We start from the raw sequence: 20,029 nt of genomic DNA, 5'->3' as shown, positions 1-20,029 counted from the left end.
CCTCTTGATAACAAAACTTGAAAAACCAAAACCCTAGTGGGGTAAATTGCTTGGCCAGGGAGTTTTTGTCTTTTTATTTTGTTTTGTTTGTTTATTTATGTGAAATGCTAACAAACCTCCTTAGGGTATTGGTTAATAATCCATTTAAATAAAGTTTTTATGAGAAAAAAAAAAACAATTAAATTTGACAGCTTTTTTATTTCCTATAAAAATTGTATAAAAACTTTCCTAAAATAGATTATTAACCAATACCCTAAGGGCATTCATTAACATGACCCTTTATTTATTTATTTATTTTTGACAAATTACAACTTACCCACCAGTGGTTTGACCAAAATTTTTAGTTACCTATATGTAGTTTGAAATTTGGCACTTTACCTACTTGAGATTAGCCCAATTAGAATTTTGTAACTCACCTCTATTAAAAACAGAGCTAAATATGTAATTTTGTTTCACTTTTATGTCGCTCTTTTCCAAAAACACAAATATATATATATACACACACACACACTCAAAAGAACAAATAAGATAAAAAATAATCTAAGAGGACAATTGTATCATAAGATTTCAAATCACATGTAAGCAACTTAAATTTTGGTCAAACCTCAGGTGGGCAAAGTGTCAAATTTCAAACTATGGGTAGGCAACTTAAATTTCGGTCAAACCACAGATGGGAAAGTTGTAATTTGCCCTTAAATCTATTATATTATAGAAATCTCATAGGAGAGAACATAAAGTTCAACCATGTAGCGCATTTTTTTAGATTTCTTTATTTAGGTTTACACATCGATAGTTGGTTCCAGTTAGCTCAACTGATAAAGTCTCTGATACTTAAATAAAAAATTTAGAGTTCAATCCTCGCCTATACAAAAAACCGATTGAGAATTAACTAATGGAGTAACTATATATATTAATTATATGTAGTTGATTAGTTATACTTCAATTATTTATATTAGACTTATCAAAAAAATATATTTATATTAGAAGAATTTAAATAATTATTTCTTTTGCTAACAACACACTACCATTGGGCCCCACTAATACACCATAATTACACTTCTGCCACTAAAACTCAAAATTTAAGATTTGGAAACTCCAAAATCTTGTTCTCAGTTTCATTACTCAAAAAAAAAAAAAAAAGTTTTGAGTAATGAGAACATGACTAAAAAATTATGCCAAACAATCATTTCTTGCATGGGTCACACATATTTTGGGTTTTGGGTGATGAAAATTAAGTTATATAACTCAGTTTTCATCAATCCAAACACTCATTTTGACAAAAATTGACACAAAAGGCATAAAAAAAAATTAAATATTTGTGAATTCACTAAAATTACTCCTAACCGTTTAGATTTCTTAACTTCTTTTAGTGATATTATATACATAACCAATATTGTAGTATTTATTCTATGTAATTAAAAAAATTACTAATATGATAAATAAACATATTTTTCATATTAATTACTTTAAGTGGTTCATTAATTATTTAAGTATTATGAAATTTTGATATCAGTTTTCTAAGATTTATATTATAAAAAATTGATTAGAAATATGGCACTCCTGCACAAAATTGATTACTAAAGATTTTTACTCTTTCGAAAATAGATGATAATAATTAATAACAAAAGTGTAGTAATTAATAAGTCATATTATTTGAATTATTAGATAGATTGATTGCCATTTAAGAATTTACAAAAATTAGATTCACCTACTTGTATTGTTAAAAACTATATATAATCTTTACAATGAAATGAACTATCTATATTATTGATAAATTATGAATAATATGAGAATTTTATTTAGAAACTTACACAATCTAATACTAAGCCTAAATTAATATATTTTTAAACATGAATACTTATAAACATAATAATATTATATGTATTTAAATCGAGCCTTATACTACCACCGGGTCTTCTGGCCTAAGTGGTACCCAGTTCTCCTAGTGACCGTCAACTCAGGGGTTCTATCCCTTGCATAAACAATTACCCAGCCAAAAAAAAAAAAATCAAGCCTCATACTCACGAACATATTCAAAAAGACATAATTTTTAATCTATTTTTGTTCAATAGTCGAGTTTAAACTTATTCTTCGGCTTGACTTGTTTCTTATACAAAAATAAATAAATAAACATTTTCTTGAACTGAGCTACAATTGCTCAATAAAGAACTTGATTCCCCTCATGAAGATTCTAAAATAATTCTTGGTAAACTCGAAACAAAAAGGTCAATCTAAAACATATAATAAACAAACAATTTTCTCCATAATCTATCAAACAAGTAATATGCAAATTACAATGAATCTAAAGGTGCTGCAAAATATGTTGTACCAACAAAATAAGAAAAGTTTACGTCCCATCATGCGTCACCCATTTTACGAATCTGCAGAAATAACTTTGCAGGATCCTCAAAAAGATACATAAGCTCTTTTTTTTTTAAAACGAGCCCAACCAAACGTCTGGTTGGAAGAAATTGCATAACAAACGCCCTTAAGATGGTTCTCTTCTCCAAGCTCAGTGAAACAAGCACCAAGCACTTGGCAACAGTTTGGATTGGATCAGCTGCAACCTTGGACCTGATTTGAAGTAAGTTCAATACCAAAGAGTGCAATGGAAACAAGTAATTGCTTGGTTAGCTTGAGAGATCCAATTTCACTTTAAAGATTCAATAGGTAAGAAGTTTGCTCCAAATAATTTGTGAGTTTATATACAAGAATAAGTTTTCAGGATTCTCAAACAAACGAGTCACTCTCCTCTTGACCAACAGTCTCAATAACAGAAATTGAATAACATAAGACCATGAAATGATTCTATTCTTTAAGCACAGGCTAACAGTGAAAAAGGACCTGGGGTTTGGCAAGATATTGGAATTTTAATTAGCGGCACTCTGGACTCAAACTAAAGCAAGATTCATATTAACGGATTCTAATGGATAAAGTAACTCAAAACAAGGGAAACTTGATCCTTAATGCGGGCTATAACAGTATAACTACTTCATATCACTCCTTACTTGATACATATCCTATTCTGTAGTCATTCTGGAGAAATCAATCTTTCCTTGTATAACTGCAACAATTTAGAAGCTTCCTTCTCATAAGGCATCACAAACTTCTGCAGAAACAACTCCTCCGCATACTCAAACACAGCGGGCAAGTAAAACAATTTCTTAACCAAACCTTTCGATTGCAAAACTTGAATAACCGAAGCCCTTGGAATAAGTCGCTTCTCCAAGCTAAGAGTAAGGAGTTGTGGGCGCTTGACAATAAGGGAAGCCTCCAAGCCCATTTGGTTGACCAAAAAATCCATCACCCGCGTAATCTTATCCTCAGATGCCCTAATACAATGTGGGCTCCTTCCAAATGCTACAAGAATCTCTTCCTCAGACAAACCCCACCTCTTATAAGCATTGACCTTCCTCTCCCAAGTGGATTTATTCATTCCCCCCATTGCAAAAATAGCCAAAATAAAACTCAACCCCAAAGGATCAAATCCCATTTCCTTGACTTCCTCTACAATCCCTTTAAATCGAATAGCACCTGTCGTAATAAATCTAGGATATTTTTTAATTGAGGCACATATATTTGATTCAGGAACTCCATTTGCTCGCAGAAGATTGATATTAGGAACCACATGAGTGTCGAGTTTAATGATGAGAATACCCGGAAAACGTCTAACAGTAGCATTAGTGTTCCCATCAGTTCCAAGCAAATTCTTAAGGAAAACAAAAGAAGGGATTATTTGGTTTTTCAAGCTTCGTTTCAATATTCGTGAATTTCTAGATAAGACTGTGGCAATGTCAGAGGTTGTAAAGCCTTTGGAGTGGAAAAACTCCAATTTGGGCAAAAGGGTCTTGTGAGGATCTGATACCAGCACTTTTGGGTGTTCTCTGATGGCGTTTGAGATTTGGGTTTGTGAGAAACCATGGTGCTTGAAAAAGCTAATGACCAAGTCTGCTTTATGTGGGTTTTCAAAATTAACATATTTGGAGGCTGATAGAGCAGCATCTGGTGAGAACCCACATGAGTTTATGAGGTATGAGACAGTGAATGAGTGTTGATTTGAAGTTGAAGTGCTTGAAATGTATCTTAGTCTGCCAGATGATAATAATAAAGCTATGTGGGTTTCAACAGTACAACAACTCCCATGGTGAATAGCTTTATAGAGAAAATTCAACATGTCATATAAGCGGTACTGGAAGAAAAACTCACCTACTGTATAGATTCCGTTTCAGAAGAAGACCTCCGCTGTGGCTTGTGAGTGAATGAGCAAGATTCCCAAACCGCCAAGGCCAAAGCTTTGCATTGCGTTTAGGGTTCTCTACTTCTCTCTCTTGTCTCCAAAGTGCACCGTTTTGATATCCTCTGTCCCAAAAATGTACCGTTCGGGACATGTTTCTATTTGTCCAATGAAATACTTCGGTACGGTACCGGATTGTTCTGCCACACCATTTTGGGTTATTATTTATATAAAAAGTAAAAGATTATTTGAGAACTAAAAATGTATAATATTATTTTTAGTCTAAGAGTAGAGCCACCTCCTTGGATTCAAATGATATCCTAAGCACATTTGTGACGTCTAAAGTTGAATCTCACCTCACTATTTCCATTTTTTCTTTTCTATAAAAAAGAATAAAGAATAAAAACAAAATAGAAAACAAAAACTACTTATAAGATTTAGACTAATGCCAAGCATTACCAATCAGTCAAACACTTTGATTTTTTTGATAATTTAATATTGGGAATGAAGAATTTAAATCTTGAACATTTTTGTTACTGACACTATAAAATGTCAATTGAGATACAAAACTCTTGGCCAATTATTTATGATTTCAATGGACTTTTAGTAAAGAATGAGAAGATCAAACACCCATCTGTTCTAGATATTTGGTATTCCTTAATACCCCGACATTCACTTCGGCTCTGAGGTGCAAGAAATTATTTGTGTCCCATCTTGTCGTGAGTTAGGAATTGGGTCAATCATTTCAATTTTCAACTGACCTTTTTTAAAAAACTTGTTAGGCCAATCCCGGGCCTTGTGGATCCTGTCAATTCATGGGCCAATTCAAAGAGTTTTGCTTCCTCCTCCTGATTTCCACCGAGCCAATTATAGGTTTTTGAGACTTACCAAGCCAATTAACTTAATAGTACCACCATGTATATTCGTGCTTTGGTTTCACAAATTAGATTTAGGTGTAGTTATTAATCAATGAGTTATGTTTATTACACACAAACATTTTAAACTGAAATTATGACTTCAAGTCACTTCACGATTTCAATTTAAAATGTGCGTATAAGTTTGTGTGTGTAAAAGTCATTTCCCTTAATCAAATGAGATAGTTACCTGCATTTCTTCTCTCTCACCACCCAGCAAAGAGAAACAAAAAAAAAGCATAACATGGACATACGTACACACAAAGGGATGAACCTCACATTATGTGCAAATCAAAATCAAAGGAGATGTTACAATTCTAAGAGGGTTCACTCACAAACATGAGAAAACAAAATTCTGTCTTATAGAAAGGATTGCACTCCATATACAAGACCTCAAAGCATATGCCATACAAAATAGAAGCGTGATACAATTACTTTTACTCAAACGGTATCTCCTCCTCTTATAAGATTAAGATCGAAGGTGATATTGTGACCCACCAAATGCCAGTGTAAGTTACCAACAAAATCAAAAAGATAGACAAATTGAACAAACAATACATCACTGAGCTTCTACAAGAGTAACTACATAAAATTACAATAGCTGGGATCATTCAACACAATAAGAACAATGTGAACAAGTAAACAGTCACATAAATTATAATAGGATGTAATTTAAAAATAAATAAATAAAGGATTTGAACATTAGCCTAAATTAATTGCAACCTTGGACATGACTAAAGCAAGTCCAAGAACAATGGGTTCAACTAACACAATATGAGTAACATAAAACACTTGGATCCATGATTTAACAATTATAACAGCCGCACCCAAGGCTCTTCTCCTCTTTAATAATTGTCTGAATGCAAACGAGTTAGCACCTTATTTTTCTTAGGAACAACTAGCAGGATATATATCACTTCCTCAAGCACAAATAGCACTGTTTCTGTACACGGTAAATTTATTAGCACAGATTCTTATCTGGATTTGTGTTATAAATGACTTGTGTCACACTTTGTGTTAACAGCTGTATGTCTTCTCTCTCTCAGCTGCACTCGGACTAAAGAAAGTTGAGGATGAAAAATTCCAAGGGATTTTAAGTAACAAATAAGGAAATGCATACAGATTTGGGTTCACTGTGTAATCATTATGCAATTGCCGCATGATGCACGTCCCTCTTAACCAGCTCCCACTTTTGTAATATCCAAGTTTTATCTGTATACATTCTGCAGATGGGAGACTTCCTATTCAATAGTTCACAAACTTGAACAAGAACAGGTCTTCATCACCCTCTAACATAGTAGTCATACTGAAATCTCTATTACTAAAGCATTTGATACCAGAATTAGGATAAAACCAAAGCCCTTAAAATCACTCTCTTCTCTGAGCTGTGGGCTTTTAGCCACAACCATAGACTCCCATACTCGTTCATTTCATACTATTACAGATTGCTTGGCATGTTAGAGTTGACACAAGTCCATTTTCAAGTAAAACACAAAGTATTGTTCTAAAAGGATCTCAATTGTGCAGAATTTTTCACTCATAATAAAATTTAGCTGTATATAAAAGATGGGGTTGAAATTTAATTAAAGGGCAAAATGCCAACTTGCTAGCTGCACAAAACCTGCTAAGAGAGTAAAAATAACAACTGTCCAATTGAAAGTCAAAGAAAGATGTGATTGCAGAACATGGTCCAACTAGGCCTTATGATATATTAAGTGACCTGTAAACGCAAATTTAAATCCCTCTCCCAACTTCCAAGAAAGCAAGTAACTGGATTTGTCCACTTGGTTGACATGAATTTGACTCAAGCCATTAAGATGAACAGCTTAGAAAGCAAGTATTTTTCCAATTATTTTCTTCTGTAGAACAAAAGAAATCCATGTACTTTGTGCTGCTCTTTCTTGTAGCCATCTGAACATGCAGTGCATTCCAGATAGGCGCCATATAAGAGCTCTGCAAATCAAAACAATGTAGAAATTCTACAAATCCTGAGAAAATTCACTCACAAACATGCTAAACAGAATATTGTTATGTATGTTGGAATGCACACAATATGTGAGACTTCACCATGGTATCAATATATAATCAATATAACTAACTTGAACTAGTAATATCAGTCTCAAAATTGCATGCACCAACACTGTAACACCATCAAGTAACAAATGCATAGAAAGATCATGTAGAGCTAGATGCCCTTTTTATGGCAACAAGATGAAAGAAATCAAATTTGAGTGACAAAAGTTCCGCAGATAAATCGTATTTTAGTTACAAAAGTTCAGCAATGGAACTAGTTTCAGACTTATGCCCATGTATAAAGCAAGAACAGATCACAATAGCCTAGCAGATGATTATGCATCGCATTTTGGACCTCAAGTTTCAATGGTTAAACAAATTAAAGAGAACTCACATTACCAATAAAAAAATATGGATTAATTTCAATCTTGGAGCTCAACTAAAGCAAGTAATCCTACAAGCTATTCTCTTCTCATTTAGAAGAATCCCTTTTTCCCTGCTATAGCTTCAACAGATCAGAAACTTTCTCTTGAGGCATAACAACTTCTGCATAAATGTCTTTTCAGAACAAACAAAACACATATACATTTTAAAATCCTTCTTTACCAAACCTCTTGATAACAAAACTTGAAAACCGAAACCATAGTAATCAATCGCTTTTCCAAGTTCCGAGTATTTCATAATGACGGAAGACTCCATGCCCATCTTGTTGACAAGAAAATCCATTACCCTCATACTCTTGTCTTTAAGCACCATCATACACCACGGATGCCTTCTAAATGCCAATGAAATCTCATGCTCAGCCTCAGACCAACCCCATTTCTTATAAACATCAACCTCATTGACCACATAACATGTAATGCCTTGGCAAACTTCATCATCAAAAGGATTGAATCCTATTTCCTTTACTTTCTCCAAAGCCTCTGTAAACTGAACGGGATTGACCCTCAATGCTCTTGGTTGTGCTTGGGGTATTCCTACTCCGTGCTTGGATGCTTGCTGCGTTCGGATGTACTTATCTCAACAAGGAAAAAGATGGCAGAAAGATATCAAGGATGTTTGTTGAAATCATAAAAGAAGAACAAAAAGAGGTCCATGTTTCTGAACCAAGCCCTATGCATTAATACTCATGCCAAATTAGGAAGCCTATTGAAGCAAAGAGGGAGCTAGTCCTCAGTTACATGCTGGAAACAGGTGTAATTGTGCATGTGTTCGATTATACTGAGACTAGATAGAAGGTTCTAGATCAAAGCCCTTGGTCATTTAATACAACACAATTATTTTTGAGAGGAGCTTGGACAGAAAGGGAGTCATCTGTGCCTACAAGTGGAAAAATGTGAAGCTTCAGTTCTGGTTAGCTCACTTGTTTATCAAATTTGCTGGTCTATCATACTAATAATTTTTCTAAGGACAGGCTTCCAGCTTAAAGAATTTCCATTGTGTAGCAATGGAGCTAATATTAATCAAAAGGTGGAAAAATATTGCCATAGGAATGGTAGTTGTCTAGTAGATTGTTGGAAGGACCTTCAAGTCTGTGGAGTGGTTTAGTTTCTATTTTATTTTTCATTTCTCCTTCTCCTTCAGAAGCTATGAGGTTTTTCTGTCTAGGGGTGTTTTCTATTTATTCTTCATCAATCTAAACAAAAATAATTGAAGAAAAAACTTAAAAATTAAAACTCCTTGATAGCAGTTAACGATTTTGTTCGCTGTGTAATAGATACTTCTTAATTATAACCTTCTATCTATGCACACCTTTAAAGATATTTGCGTTTACAATTATCAAATTAAAATATGAAAATTATAACTTCAAGATTACCAAAATTTCCGTTATAGGATTCATTTAGATGGAATTATTACAACTTATCTTCACTTTTGGCACAAGTTGGGCTTTTACAATTTTTATATTGTCGAAGTGAATGTTATTACATCTCACTTGTAAGTTTTAGCCCTCAGAAAAAGATGCTTGGCAAGAGCTGTTGAGTAAAATAAAATTATTGGTAGAGGCTAGCTTTAAGGCTCAACCTATGTTAAGCCAAGGGATACAAACCACCTTGAGGATTCAAGGTGTTTGTCCCTAATCTAAGACCATTGACACAGATTCAAACACACCCTTGAGATGCAAAGACAGTTTCAATGAGTTAAGTAAGGGCATTACTGTTTCTATGACTTTGGCAAGTTAGGACAGGATATTATCTCAGTTTGGCAAGCGTCAAATAAAATTTATTCATAAATATAATAGCTTTCTGCCCCCCAAAAAAAGAATAAGAAAATCTTGTTCAAATCTAGATTACAACCACCACAATTGTATTGGCCAAGAACAAAACTATTAGCAGCCTTTGTGACAAAACAAGAAAGGGTGGTAAATGATCATCTGTGCCAAGTGTAGTAAAGGCCCTTTATGATCATCTAGCTACCAAAAACTTGTGTCTTGTCACATCACATGCAACATTTTGTCAAAACAATTGCAAATCTGAATTAAATAGACACACACAAAAGAAGAAGAAGTGGTAGTAAGTTTAACAACTTACTTAACAGTTGACAGTCAAAAATAGTCTCCAATTTCCATCAAATAAACTTGTACTCTTTAACTCCACCCATTTTTGTCTCCAATCTCCATCCAAAAAAGTTGGTTTCTAAATCCAACCTACTTAGAGTTGTTGCCAATATGGTGCTCTTCTTGGATAACATCAGGAGGTGATGAAACCTACAAATATACCACCAAACATGTTTAAGTATGGAGAGGAGGAGGAGGGGACTAACGCTTAGGTTGTAACAAAAAACATAAGGAATATATATACCTGATTTAAACCATATAAATATTGAAAGTAGTGTCCAACAACATAATCTTGAGAAGTTATATCCTTATGGGAGTCAAATCCACTATTACTCTGTAATACATCTGCATGAATAGCTTCACCATGGACCTTTACGCAACCTTCCATACTCTCGGAATAACATTTCTTTCTCATCTCTTGCAAATCTTTCAATAAATTTTCAAAACATCTTTTGGCATGTTCATACATCATCTCACTCTCTGCTGCAAGTGTGGAAATTTCACGAAATTTATGACTCAAATGAGAGTAGCGCTTTCCTATCGATTCTTGAGTATTACCTTTAATATAAATGCCACGATAGTCCTTGATAGAACCTACCTTTGCATCTTTTGTCCATCTTTTCAATATATAATGGGCTGGAAGTCTCCTAATATTTTTCTTGTCAAAAACTTTCAAAGCATGGACACATAGAATTCCTATGAAGTTGAACTTCATGCAACTGCATTCCACAATAGTTGCCAAGGCTTCATATTTAACTAGGTGCTCCTGTTTTCTCTCCCTATACGTGACTTTGTATTCTTTGATAGTATCAGATTTACTAACCCTATAAATTTTACAATCCCCCATCTTCAAATATTCATCTTGAAACATTGGGAATATTTCTGGGGTGTAAAACTCTACAGCATGTCCCAACATCTCTAAATCAACTCGTAAAACAGGTTTTGTTCGCCTCATTTTGAACTCTGCTTGTAGTTCTTGATGTCGCTTATCAGCCAAAACTCTAGAGTATTGTCCCGAAAAATGCACAAAATCAAGTTTAACATTCAAGTATTTCTTCAACACATTATTCATTGACTCACTGCGTTGGGTGCTTTTCATATCAGCAGTGAACATATGCCGCCCATATACCATGGCCCATTTCTCCTTCACATCAAATATCCCACCTAACCATTTATTATCAACAAGAGCATATTTCTCAAGCATATTATCCCATGCAACGAGCCATTCATCTTCATCTTCATAACCATACACACAATCACTAAAATCATTTGCAAATTCTTGAAATGAATCAAATACATGACTTAAATGCATAGTGGCCTCCTGATAAATATGCCATACACATAAACGATGATTCGATTCAGGAAAGACCTCAGCTATTGCTTTAGCCATTGCAGTAGACTGATCTGTAAGTATAGTTCTTGGTTGCTTCCATGACATTGCACTCAAAAAAGTTTCAAACAACCATTTATATGACTCTATTGTTTCACTATAAAGTAAAGTCGCACCAAAGATAATTGTTTGTTTGTGATGATTAACCCCAACAAATGGAGCAAAGTGTCGATCGTATGTGTTTGTTCGAGAAGTTGTGTCAAAACATATAACATCTCCAAAATGTCCATAATCAACTATTGATCTAGCATCAGCCCAAAAAATGTTCATGATTTGATTATCATCATCAACTTGTATTGAATAAAAAAAAGATGGATCTTCTAATTGCATCTTACGAAAGTATTCCATCACAGTACAACCATCTCCTTTCTTCAAAGCCGTCTCCCTCTCATTATGTACAGAATTCTTATAGTCAACATTCATAAACTCAAGATTTTCACCACCCCCTGCTTGCATGCTCAATGAATCAATGGCTTGTGTTATTGATATTCCAGGCCTCTCTACATCATTTGCAATGGCTTTTTGAGCAGGTGCAATTTCTCTCTTTGATCTTGACATATGTTTTATTGGCGAAGAAGCAAGCTCGTGATTATGTTGTTCATGAAAAGAAACAACTTCTAACATACCATCCTTTTGGAGTTGACAAGTCATTTGTGCTAAACAACCCACTCGTGAAACTGGGCGGCGAAAAGATACTTGTTCTCGGCGTTTGTCAACACTTCGCTCACCCTCTTTTGAGCAACAAAATGTTCTCCTTTTAAGTTGTCCCGTCTTTGCTCGCTTTACAAATTGTTTCCTAACACTAAAGCCAATCCGTTGAGCATATTCTTTGTAAAATTCATATGCACTATCATCACAATCAAACTTCATGCCAACTTTTGATACTTCTACATTTTGCTTGTCATGTCTACTCGGAGTGTTTGATCTGCTTGGACTTCCATGAGTAGGTTCAACTTGAGCCTTCTCATGTTGATCAACTATGACAACACTCAAATCATTTTCCAATACAGAGCTTTGGCTAGAATCCATTATCTATAGTCAAGATAGCACATTCAATATTCAGAACCCAATCAAGAAAAGAAAGAAAGAAAAAAAAAGTACTCCAACTAACAGACAGCTTAATATATAAACAGTCAGAGTATAACCCATCAAAAAATACTCTCAATTCATTACTTACAAACACTAAGCGTTTTAGAATGTCTGAATCCAGAAACCCAAAAAAAGCACCTATTTAACTACCTGGGTTGCTTGTATTTTCGAAAATCAAGTCAAAATGAACAACAATATCAAAAACCCACATTCATAATCAAACACGACTCATTCACAAACTTTTTTTATTTTATTTTATGTAACTACAAAATAATTGAAAGAATCAATGATCAAAATTCAAAAGAATAAATCACAAGCCAATACATAACATATGAATAGTTTTAATGGAAAACCAACCTCGGAAAAAAAAAAAAGACTGATCTCTCTGTCTTCGTCCGCGAAAGGCTAATCTCCACACTATGAATGAGCAAAAACTCGAAACCCACAAACCAGTCCGAAGCAGTAACTCCTGATAAATTCAAAAGCCCTCATTTTTTTGGTTGTTTTGAACATTGTCTTTTGAAAGACATGAAAACTGCTATTTAAACAGAATTTATGTATTGGACTTGGATCAGATGGGCTTGGCCATAATGGACCTTTCCCTAACCCAAATATATATATATATACAAGTTTAACTACAATTTGTTGGAACTGTAATTTTTATTTTATCCAAATTAAATTTAATCATTTCGTAGGATTGTTTTGACTAATAAATTATATAGTTGAATTTAATTATTTTTTCAAAAAGATGTGCTACATTTATTAATAAATTCAAATGATTGAATTTAATTGAGAATCTTATGTGGTAGATTTCAGTTAGTTCAACTAGTAAAGTCTATGATAGTTATATAAGAGATTTGGGGTTAAATTCTCTCCTACACCAAAAATTGATTGACTTCTTGGTCTGATGATAAATAGTTATCATTAGAAACAGATATCATAGGTTGAAACTCTCTCACAAAAAAAAAAATCTTATGTGTAATATACAATATTTAAGAAAATATAACGAACTTTACACAAAAATTAATTTAATATCTTGTTGCACAGACCACTGCCCTTTTTTTTATAAGCACAAACCATTGCCTTGATACTCTTGCTCATGCAAGCCATTCAACTGAACATTGGCTTCCATATAAAAAAATTAAAAAAAAAACCTGAACATCGACATTAGTACCTCTCACTAAAAAAGGCTAGTTCTACGTAAATGAAACACGATGTTGAGCAATGTAATCTTCCCTAATCCTGAGAAATATTATATGGAATTTTCTGTTTCTTTTATAATTAATTTAATACTAGGCGGACTCGTTTTTATACTTGAACTCTAGGTTTCACTACTATTTATGCTTTCATAAAAAATGTAACTAGAAATGTAACTGGCTTATAATTTCATCGTTTCAATTTTTCAAATTTGGTCCTATTTGGTCCATTCTGTCCACTTTCGTCTTATTTGGTCTTATTTAATCTACTTCAGTCCACTTTGGTCCTATAAGGCCCACTTCGGTTTATTCTGTTTATTTTGGTCTTATTCGGTCCTATTTTATGCACTTCGGTCCAATTTGGTCCACTTTGATTCTATTCGGTCCATCTGTCCACTTTAGTCTTATTCGGTCCACTTTAGTCTAATTCTGTCCATTTTGGTCTTATTCAGTACTATTCAATCCACTTCGGTCCACTTTGGTTCTATTCGGTTCATTCTATTCACTTTCGTCCTATTCAGTCCATTCTGTCCACTTTGGTCTTATTCAGTCCTATTCGGTTTAATTCGGTCAACTTTAGTCCAATCAAGTCAACTTTGGTCCTATTTGATCCAGTTTGGTCTTATTCACACCTATTCGGTCAACTTTGGCTCTAATCGTTCAAATTTGGTCATATTCTATTCATTCGCTCTTATCTAGCCCACTTCAATCCATTCTATCCACTTTGGTCTTATTCAGTCCACTTTGATCCAATTTGGTCAACTTAAGTCTTATTCTATTCACTTTAGTCCTATTCACTCAAGTCCTATTATATTCACTTTGGTCCTATTTGGTCCACTTAAGTCCATTTAGTTTCTTCAATCCATTTTTGTGCGCTTGCATAATGGGAGAAGATGGGTTTGGAATGAGAGCACATATTCTAAATTCAAATTTGTTAAATATATATATATATATATCTTAAACTTGTAATATTAAAATCTTAAACATAACATTTATAATTATTTCACTCTTATTGAGTCACGTTAACATAACATTTCGATTCACTTTAGTCTGGCTAATTTAAGTGAAAGTCTTTCTAAAATTGAAATATATGAATATACAAATGTAATCTTTTGAATAGTTACTCATTTGTTTTAATGTCATTATTTTTAAATGAATTACATAAGGTTGATTATACCTTCAAGCAAAAGATATATATATATATATATTTATATAAGTTTTATGTAATGAAACATATAACGTATTTTGCATTCACTATTTTTTATTATATTAGTTTTATATAATCACTATTTAACCTATAAATTTTACATTATATTCTTTTATAATAATTATATTACATTTTCCCATGCATAACATGAAATATTTAATAGGGAAAGCTAATAAAATGTATGCACATGAGAGCGTTACCTGCATTTCTCCACCTCCCTTAACCCAGCAATGAAAAAGAAAATGAATCCGTTCACACACAAAGGGATGAATCCCACATAACAATCCAAAATAACCGCAATATCAAGGAACATCTATCCATCCCAACTAGCACCATATGGAAGCTCCATAAATCGAAGTAGATTTTACACTTCTAAGAGAATTCACTCACAAACATGGGCAAACAATTTTTAACAAAATGCTGGGTTTTAGAAAATGAATTGTACGCCATATACGACTCACAGCAGCTTCCATGTAAAATTGGAGCAGAATACAATAATTTAGCTCAAATGGCCCCTCCTTACCTAACAAGAGTAAGGCAAAAGATGAGGCTGTGACCCACTGAATATGAGTGTAACTTACAAATAAAAAACAGACAGCCAAATTGAACAAACAATACTTTGATACCAAGACCAATAGACCACTGAGCCTCTACAAGAGTAACCACAAAAAATTAGTTACAGGGTAGTATTCAAGATAGCAATAATCAGTTCATCTTGTTAAAATGAAAGATCGATCATGAGAAGAAACAATTGAGGATCCATGATGTAAGCAATTACAATAGCTGGGATCATGCAACACAATCACATAAAATAGAATCGGATGTCTCTAGACAAAACAGCAAAGGATTTAAACTTTAGCCTAAATTAGTTGCAGCCTTACGCATGACTGAATGAAGTTCAAGAACAATGTGTAAACAATAAGAAAAACACAAAGCACTTACATCCATGATGTAAACAATTATAACAGATGCATCCAAGTCTCTTTTCCTCTTAACAATTGTCTGAATACAAGAAAGCACTTTATTTATTTTAAAACAACTCAGCATGATATATGTCACTTGCTCAAGAACACATGACACTGTTTTTGTATTTGCTAAATTATTTATCACAAATTCATATCTGAACAACTTGTAATACACCTTTCTGTTTTCACCTAAACAACTCATGTCACACATTGCATTAACAGCAGTAAGTCTTTACTCTAGCCAAAAAATTCCCCAGCTCCTCAACAACCCACCCCTCCCCCCTTTGCACGCACACGCACTTTCTCTCATAACTGGACTTGAACTTGGAACAAAGCAAGTTTGAGGATGAAAAATGTAACTAACAAATAAAAAATGCAAACAAATTAGGTCACTGTGTGATCATTATGCAATTGCTGCACTATGCACTTCCCTTTTAACCAGGTCCCACTTTTGTAACATCCAAGTTTTATCTGTATATATTCTACAGATGGGAGGACCTTCTAAATGACAGTTCCTGAACTTGAACAAGAATGAGTACCAAAGCCCTTAAAATGAGTCTCTTTTCTGAGCTGTGGCTTCTCGACCACAACCAAAGACTCCAATACTCGTTCATTTCATACAATACTCGTTCATTATGCAGGTCCATTTTCAAATAAAACAATAAGTTTGGTTCCAAAGATCTCAATTGTGCACAATTTTTCAGTTATAATAAAATTTACTTGTATATAAAAGATAGGGTTGAAATAAAGGGCAAATGTCAACTTGCCTAGCCACTTAAATTCTGGTAGAGTTAAAATAACAATTGTCCAATCAAAAGTCAAAGTAAGGTGTGATGGTAAAACATGGTCCAACTAGGCCTCGTGATAGGTTTAGTGACTTGCAAACACGAATTCAAAACACTATCCTAACTTACTTTCACCACAAGAAAGCTGGTTGCAGGATTTGTCCACTTGGTTGACATGAATTTGACTCAAGCCATTAAGATAAACAGCTTATATAGCAAGAACTTTTGCATTTTGTTAAATTCTGTAGAGCAAAAGAAATCCATATACTTTGTGCTGCTCTTTCTTGTAGCCATCTGAACATGCAGAGCATTCCAGATAGGCGCCATATGAGAGCTCTGCAAATCAAAACAACATAAAAATTCTGCAAATACTGAGAGAATTTGCTCACAAACAAGTTAAACAGAAAATTGTTAGGTATCTTGGAATGCACACAAATTATGAGACTTCACCATAGTTTTAATATATACTCAGTGTAACCAACTTGAACAAGCAATATCAGTCTCAAAATTGCATGCACCAACATCACAACACCATCCAGTAATACAATTGCATACAAAGAGCATGTATCAGGGAGCTAGGTGTCTTTTTTATAGCAACAAAATGAAAGGAATTAAATTTCTGTGACAGAATTTCCACAGATAAATTATATTTTAGTTACAAAATTTCAGCCATGGAACCATTTGCTGAATTATGCCCATTTATTAAGCAAGAACAGATCACAATAGCCTAGCAGATGATTATGCATTTTGGAACTCAAGCTAGAACGTTCAAACAAATAAAAGATAACTCAAATTACCAAAAAAAATTAATATGGGCTAATTGCAATCTTGGAGCTCAACTAAAGCAAGTAATTTAACAAGGTTATTCTCTTCTTATTTTGAAGAATCCAATGATCCCTTGTATAGCTTCAACAGCTCAGAAGCCTCCTCCTCATGAAACATAACAAACTTCTGCAAAAACGTCTTTTCAGGGCACTCAAAATACGCATGCATTTTAAAATTCTTCTTCACCAAACCTTTTGATAGCAAAACTTGAAGAACCAAACCCCTAGGAATCAATCTCTTTTCCAAGCTCAAAGAAACAAGTATTGAGCGTTTCTGAATGAGGGAAGACTCCATACCCATCTTGTTGACAAGAAAATCCATTACCCTCATAAGCTTTTCCTCAGACACCGTCATACACCATGGATGATTTCTAAATGCCATAGAAACCTCATCCTCAGTCCAACCCCATTTCTTATAAACATTGAGCTTCCTTTCCCATGTCGATTTGCTCATTGACCGCACAGCATGTACTGCCTTGGCAAACTTCATCGTTGAAGGATTAAATCCCATTTCTTTTACTTCCTCCACAGCCTCTCTAAACTGAACAGGATTAACCCTGAATGATCTTGGCTGTTTTTGAAGTATAGAAATGACAATCGACTCCGGAACTCCACTCTCTCTCAATGTATTAATATTGGGCACCACATAAGTTTCAAGATAATATGTAAACATACCCGGACATCGTTGTATAGCTTGAAGAGTCTTATCCTCAGACTGAAGCAAACTTTTAAACAAATCAAAGGAAGGGATAATTTGTTTCTCTAAGCTTCTTTTAAAAAGATCAGGGAACACAGTAAACATTTTTGCGAGGTCAGGACTAGGAATCCCTTTAGAGGAAAAGAACTCCATTTTGGGCAAAAGGGTTTTCTCAGGATTACATGTGAGCACTCCTGGGCGTCTTCTAACAAGATTCGAGATCTGGGTTTGAGAGAACCCACGGTTCTTCAAAAATTTAACCACAGCATCTGCTTTTTCAGAGATTTCGAAATGAACATATTTGGAAGCTGAAAAAGCAGCTTCTGGTGTGAACCCAAGTGAGTTTATGAGGTAAGAGACAGCAAATGGTTGCTGATTTGAAGTGCTGGAGACGTAGTATTTCAAAGATAAAGATGGGTTTTGAAGAAAACCCAGTTTGTGAATTAGTGTTGGAGATCTACTATTAATGTGTTTCTCACCATTTAGAATGGTTTTGCAGAGACAATTAAACATGGGTATTGAAAAACGCACCTGTTTAATTGTGTAGAGGCAATGACTTCTGTGCCTGACTGAATTTTTGAACTCCACAAGTAGTAGAAAAACTGAAAAAAAATGGAGCTGGGAAGGGATTTTAACTAAAACCCCCTTGAGGAATTGAAAAGAGGTCTATGGTTTTTTGACAAAGAACACGCAGAACAGACGTCGTTTGTGACCTATGCAAAGAACACCCAATATTTAATTTGAATGAATTCTGTAATTCTTTTTCTATTTGTACTATTTGTACAATTTGTTATGTTATTTTATAATCAATTGATTTTTTAGACTGATTCTCAAAAAAAAAAAATTTAGACTTTTAAAAGTGGGAAAAAAAAAACTAAAAAAAAAGGACAAAATTGAAGACAAGTTAAACTTAGAAGGTGTAATTAACCATTTTTAAAAAAAAAATTCAAAAAAAAAAAACTCAAATTTTCAGTTTTGTATATTAAATTAACACAATTTAAAAAAAAAATATACGCAAATCAGTATGTTCAATGTACACAATTTTTCAAAAAATATACATAATATAGTACATTAAACTTACTTAAATTTTCAAATAATGTGTATAATTCTATATATTCAATTTACAAAAAACTTTAAAGAATGTGTACAATTCAATATATTCAATATATATAATTTTTCAATTCTATAAATACTATGTACACAGTATTTAATATAATGTACACAATTACAATCAATAGGCACAATTTTTCAAAAATATATACAATTACATAAATTCTGTGGGGGTGAAAGGACTCAAGTGGGCATATGGGTCTTTGGACTGTAACATGGAGGGCCGACCTACTCCAGAATTAAACTCTATGAATTGGCCCATATGCCGAGGATCCGAGGATACAGCCGAGAACGAGCTTCTCCGCGGATAAATCCAAGAGAACTCAAAACTTCATTATGAAGGTCAAGGTATAACTCTGGAAAGACTAATGGTTAAAAGGGGATACCCTAAACCTTCTAGATGTACCAGTGCTGGAGAAAATATCAAGTGCAAAGGCTGCCACCTCCGCATTAAAGGCTCTGCATCTACCTCCCTGGCCGCATTAATGGGGAAGGGACCCCTGAACAGTAGGGCTGAAACTTCTAGTCACTGTCCAAAAAAGCATCAGGGAAGGAAGTATTTAAGGGGGGTGAAGGCCAAAGGGAAAAGGAGGTCGGGAACTAAGAAAGAAATTAAGAATTGTAACCTTTAAAGAAAGAAAGAGAAATAACATAGAAGTAGTCCTCGGCTCACACCCGAGGAGGTCTATTTGCAATTATCGTTTATTGTTTACAAGTGTTTGTAACTTTTAGTCTGTCATCAAGTTCTCAGTACTTCTAACCTAAGTTTCAAGCCCACACTCTACAAATTTCATTGTTTAAGGCTCATTGGGCCTGAGCCCGTAGTTGTTTTTGGGTCCAGGTGCAATTGTGCACTTACAAATTCAATGTACACAATTTTATTTAATAAATTCACATGATTTTTAAAAAAATATACACAATTCTATACATTTTAAGTACTCAAATTTTCAAATAATTTACATCATTTTGTTTTTTCAACATATATAATAGTTCAAAGAATTTACAAAAAAAATTCAATATTATTGTGTGGGTCTTTTTTGCAAATGTTGGG

At 33.8% G+C, this 20,029-nt stretch overlaps 2 protein-coding genes and 1 long non-coding RNA gene across 5 annotated transcripts; all 3 read right to left on the bottom strand.

The window, feature by feature from the left end:
- Window positions 1-2,058: 2,058 nt before the first annotated feature.
- On the bottom strand, window positions 2,059-4,446 carry LOC142623237 (uncharacterized). Its single transcript, XR_012842084.1, has 2 exons — window positions 4,207-4,446; window positions 2,059-2,574 (listed from the first exon to the last, which is right to left on the bottom strand). It is a non-coding gene; the product is annotated as an uncharacterized LOC142623237 (long non-coding RNA).
- A 1,255-nt stretch (window positions 4,447-5,701) lies between these two features.
- LOC142625658 (protein FAR1-RELATED SEQUENCE 5-like) lies at window positions 5,702-18,604 on the bottom strand. 3 transcript variants are annotated; one of them, XR_012842391.1, is made up of 7 exons: window positions 18,400-18,604; window positions 16,477-16,683; window positions 14,798-15,120; window positions 12,552-12,663; window positions 9,960-12,137; window positions 9,690-9,865; window positions 5,717-7,101 (listed from the first exon to the last, which is right to left on the bottom strand). XR_012842391.1 is itself a non-coding variant. In XM_075799331.1 (6 exons), exons 5-6 carry the CDS (start codon window positions 12,132-12,134, stop codon window positions 9,806-9,808), a joined length of 2,235 nt encoding a protein of 744 aa, XP_075655446.1. In that variant the 5' UTR covers window positions 12,135-12,137; window positions 12,552-12,663; window positions 14,798-15,120; window positions 16,477-16,683; window positions 18,400-18,604; the 3' UTR covers window positions 5,702-9,805. The 3 variants fall into 3 exon arrangements, 1 of the variants encoding a protein (XP_075655446.1); XM_075799331.1 differs by having other exon boundaries at window positions 5,702-9,865; XR_012842392.1 differs by lacking the exons at window positions 16,477-16,683; window positions 18,400-18,604 and having other exon boundaries at window positions 14,798-16,447.
- On the bottom strand, window positions 16,913-18,406 carry LOC142625659 (uncharacterized). Its single transcript, XM_075799332.1, has one exon. It carries the CDS (start codon window positions 18,379-18,381, stop codon window positions 17,221-17,223), a length of 1,161 nt encoding a protein of 386 aa, XP_075655447.1. The 5' UTR covers window positions 18,382-18,406; the 3' UTR covers window positions 16,913-17,220.
- Window positions 18,605-20,029: the final 1,425 nt, after the last annotated feature.

Source organism: Castanea sativa, chromosome 2 (genome assembly GCF_040712315.1).
Source record: "Castanea sativa cultivar Marrone di Chiusa Pesio chromosome 2, ASM4071231v1".
NCBI lineage: Eukaryota > Viridiplantae > Streptophyta > Magnoliopsida > Fagales > Fagaceae > Castanea > Castanea sativa.
Note: the sequence above shows the minus strand (reverse complement) of the source record. Positions and strands in the feature narration are given on the sequence as shown.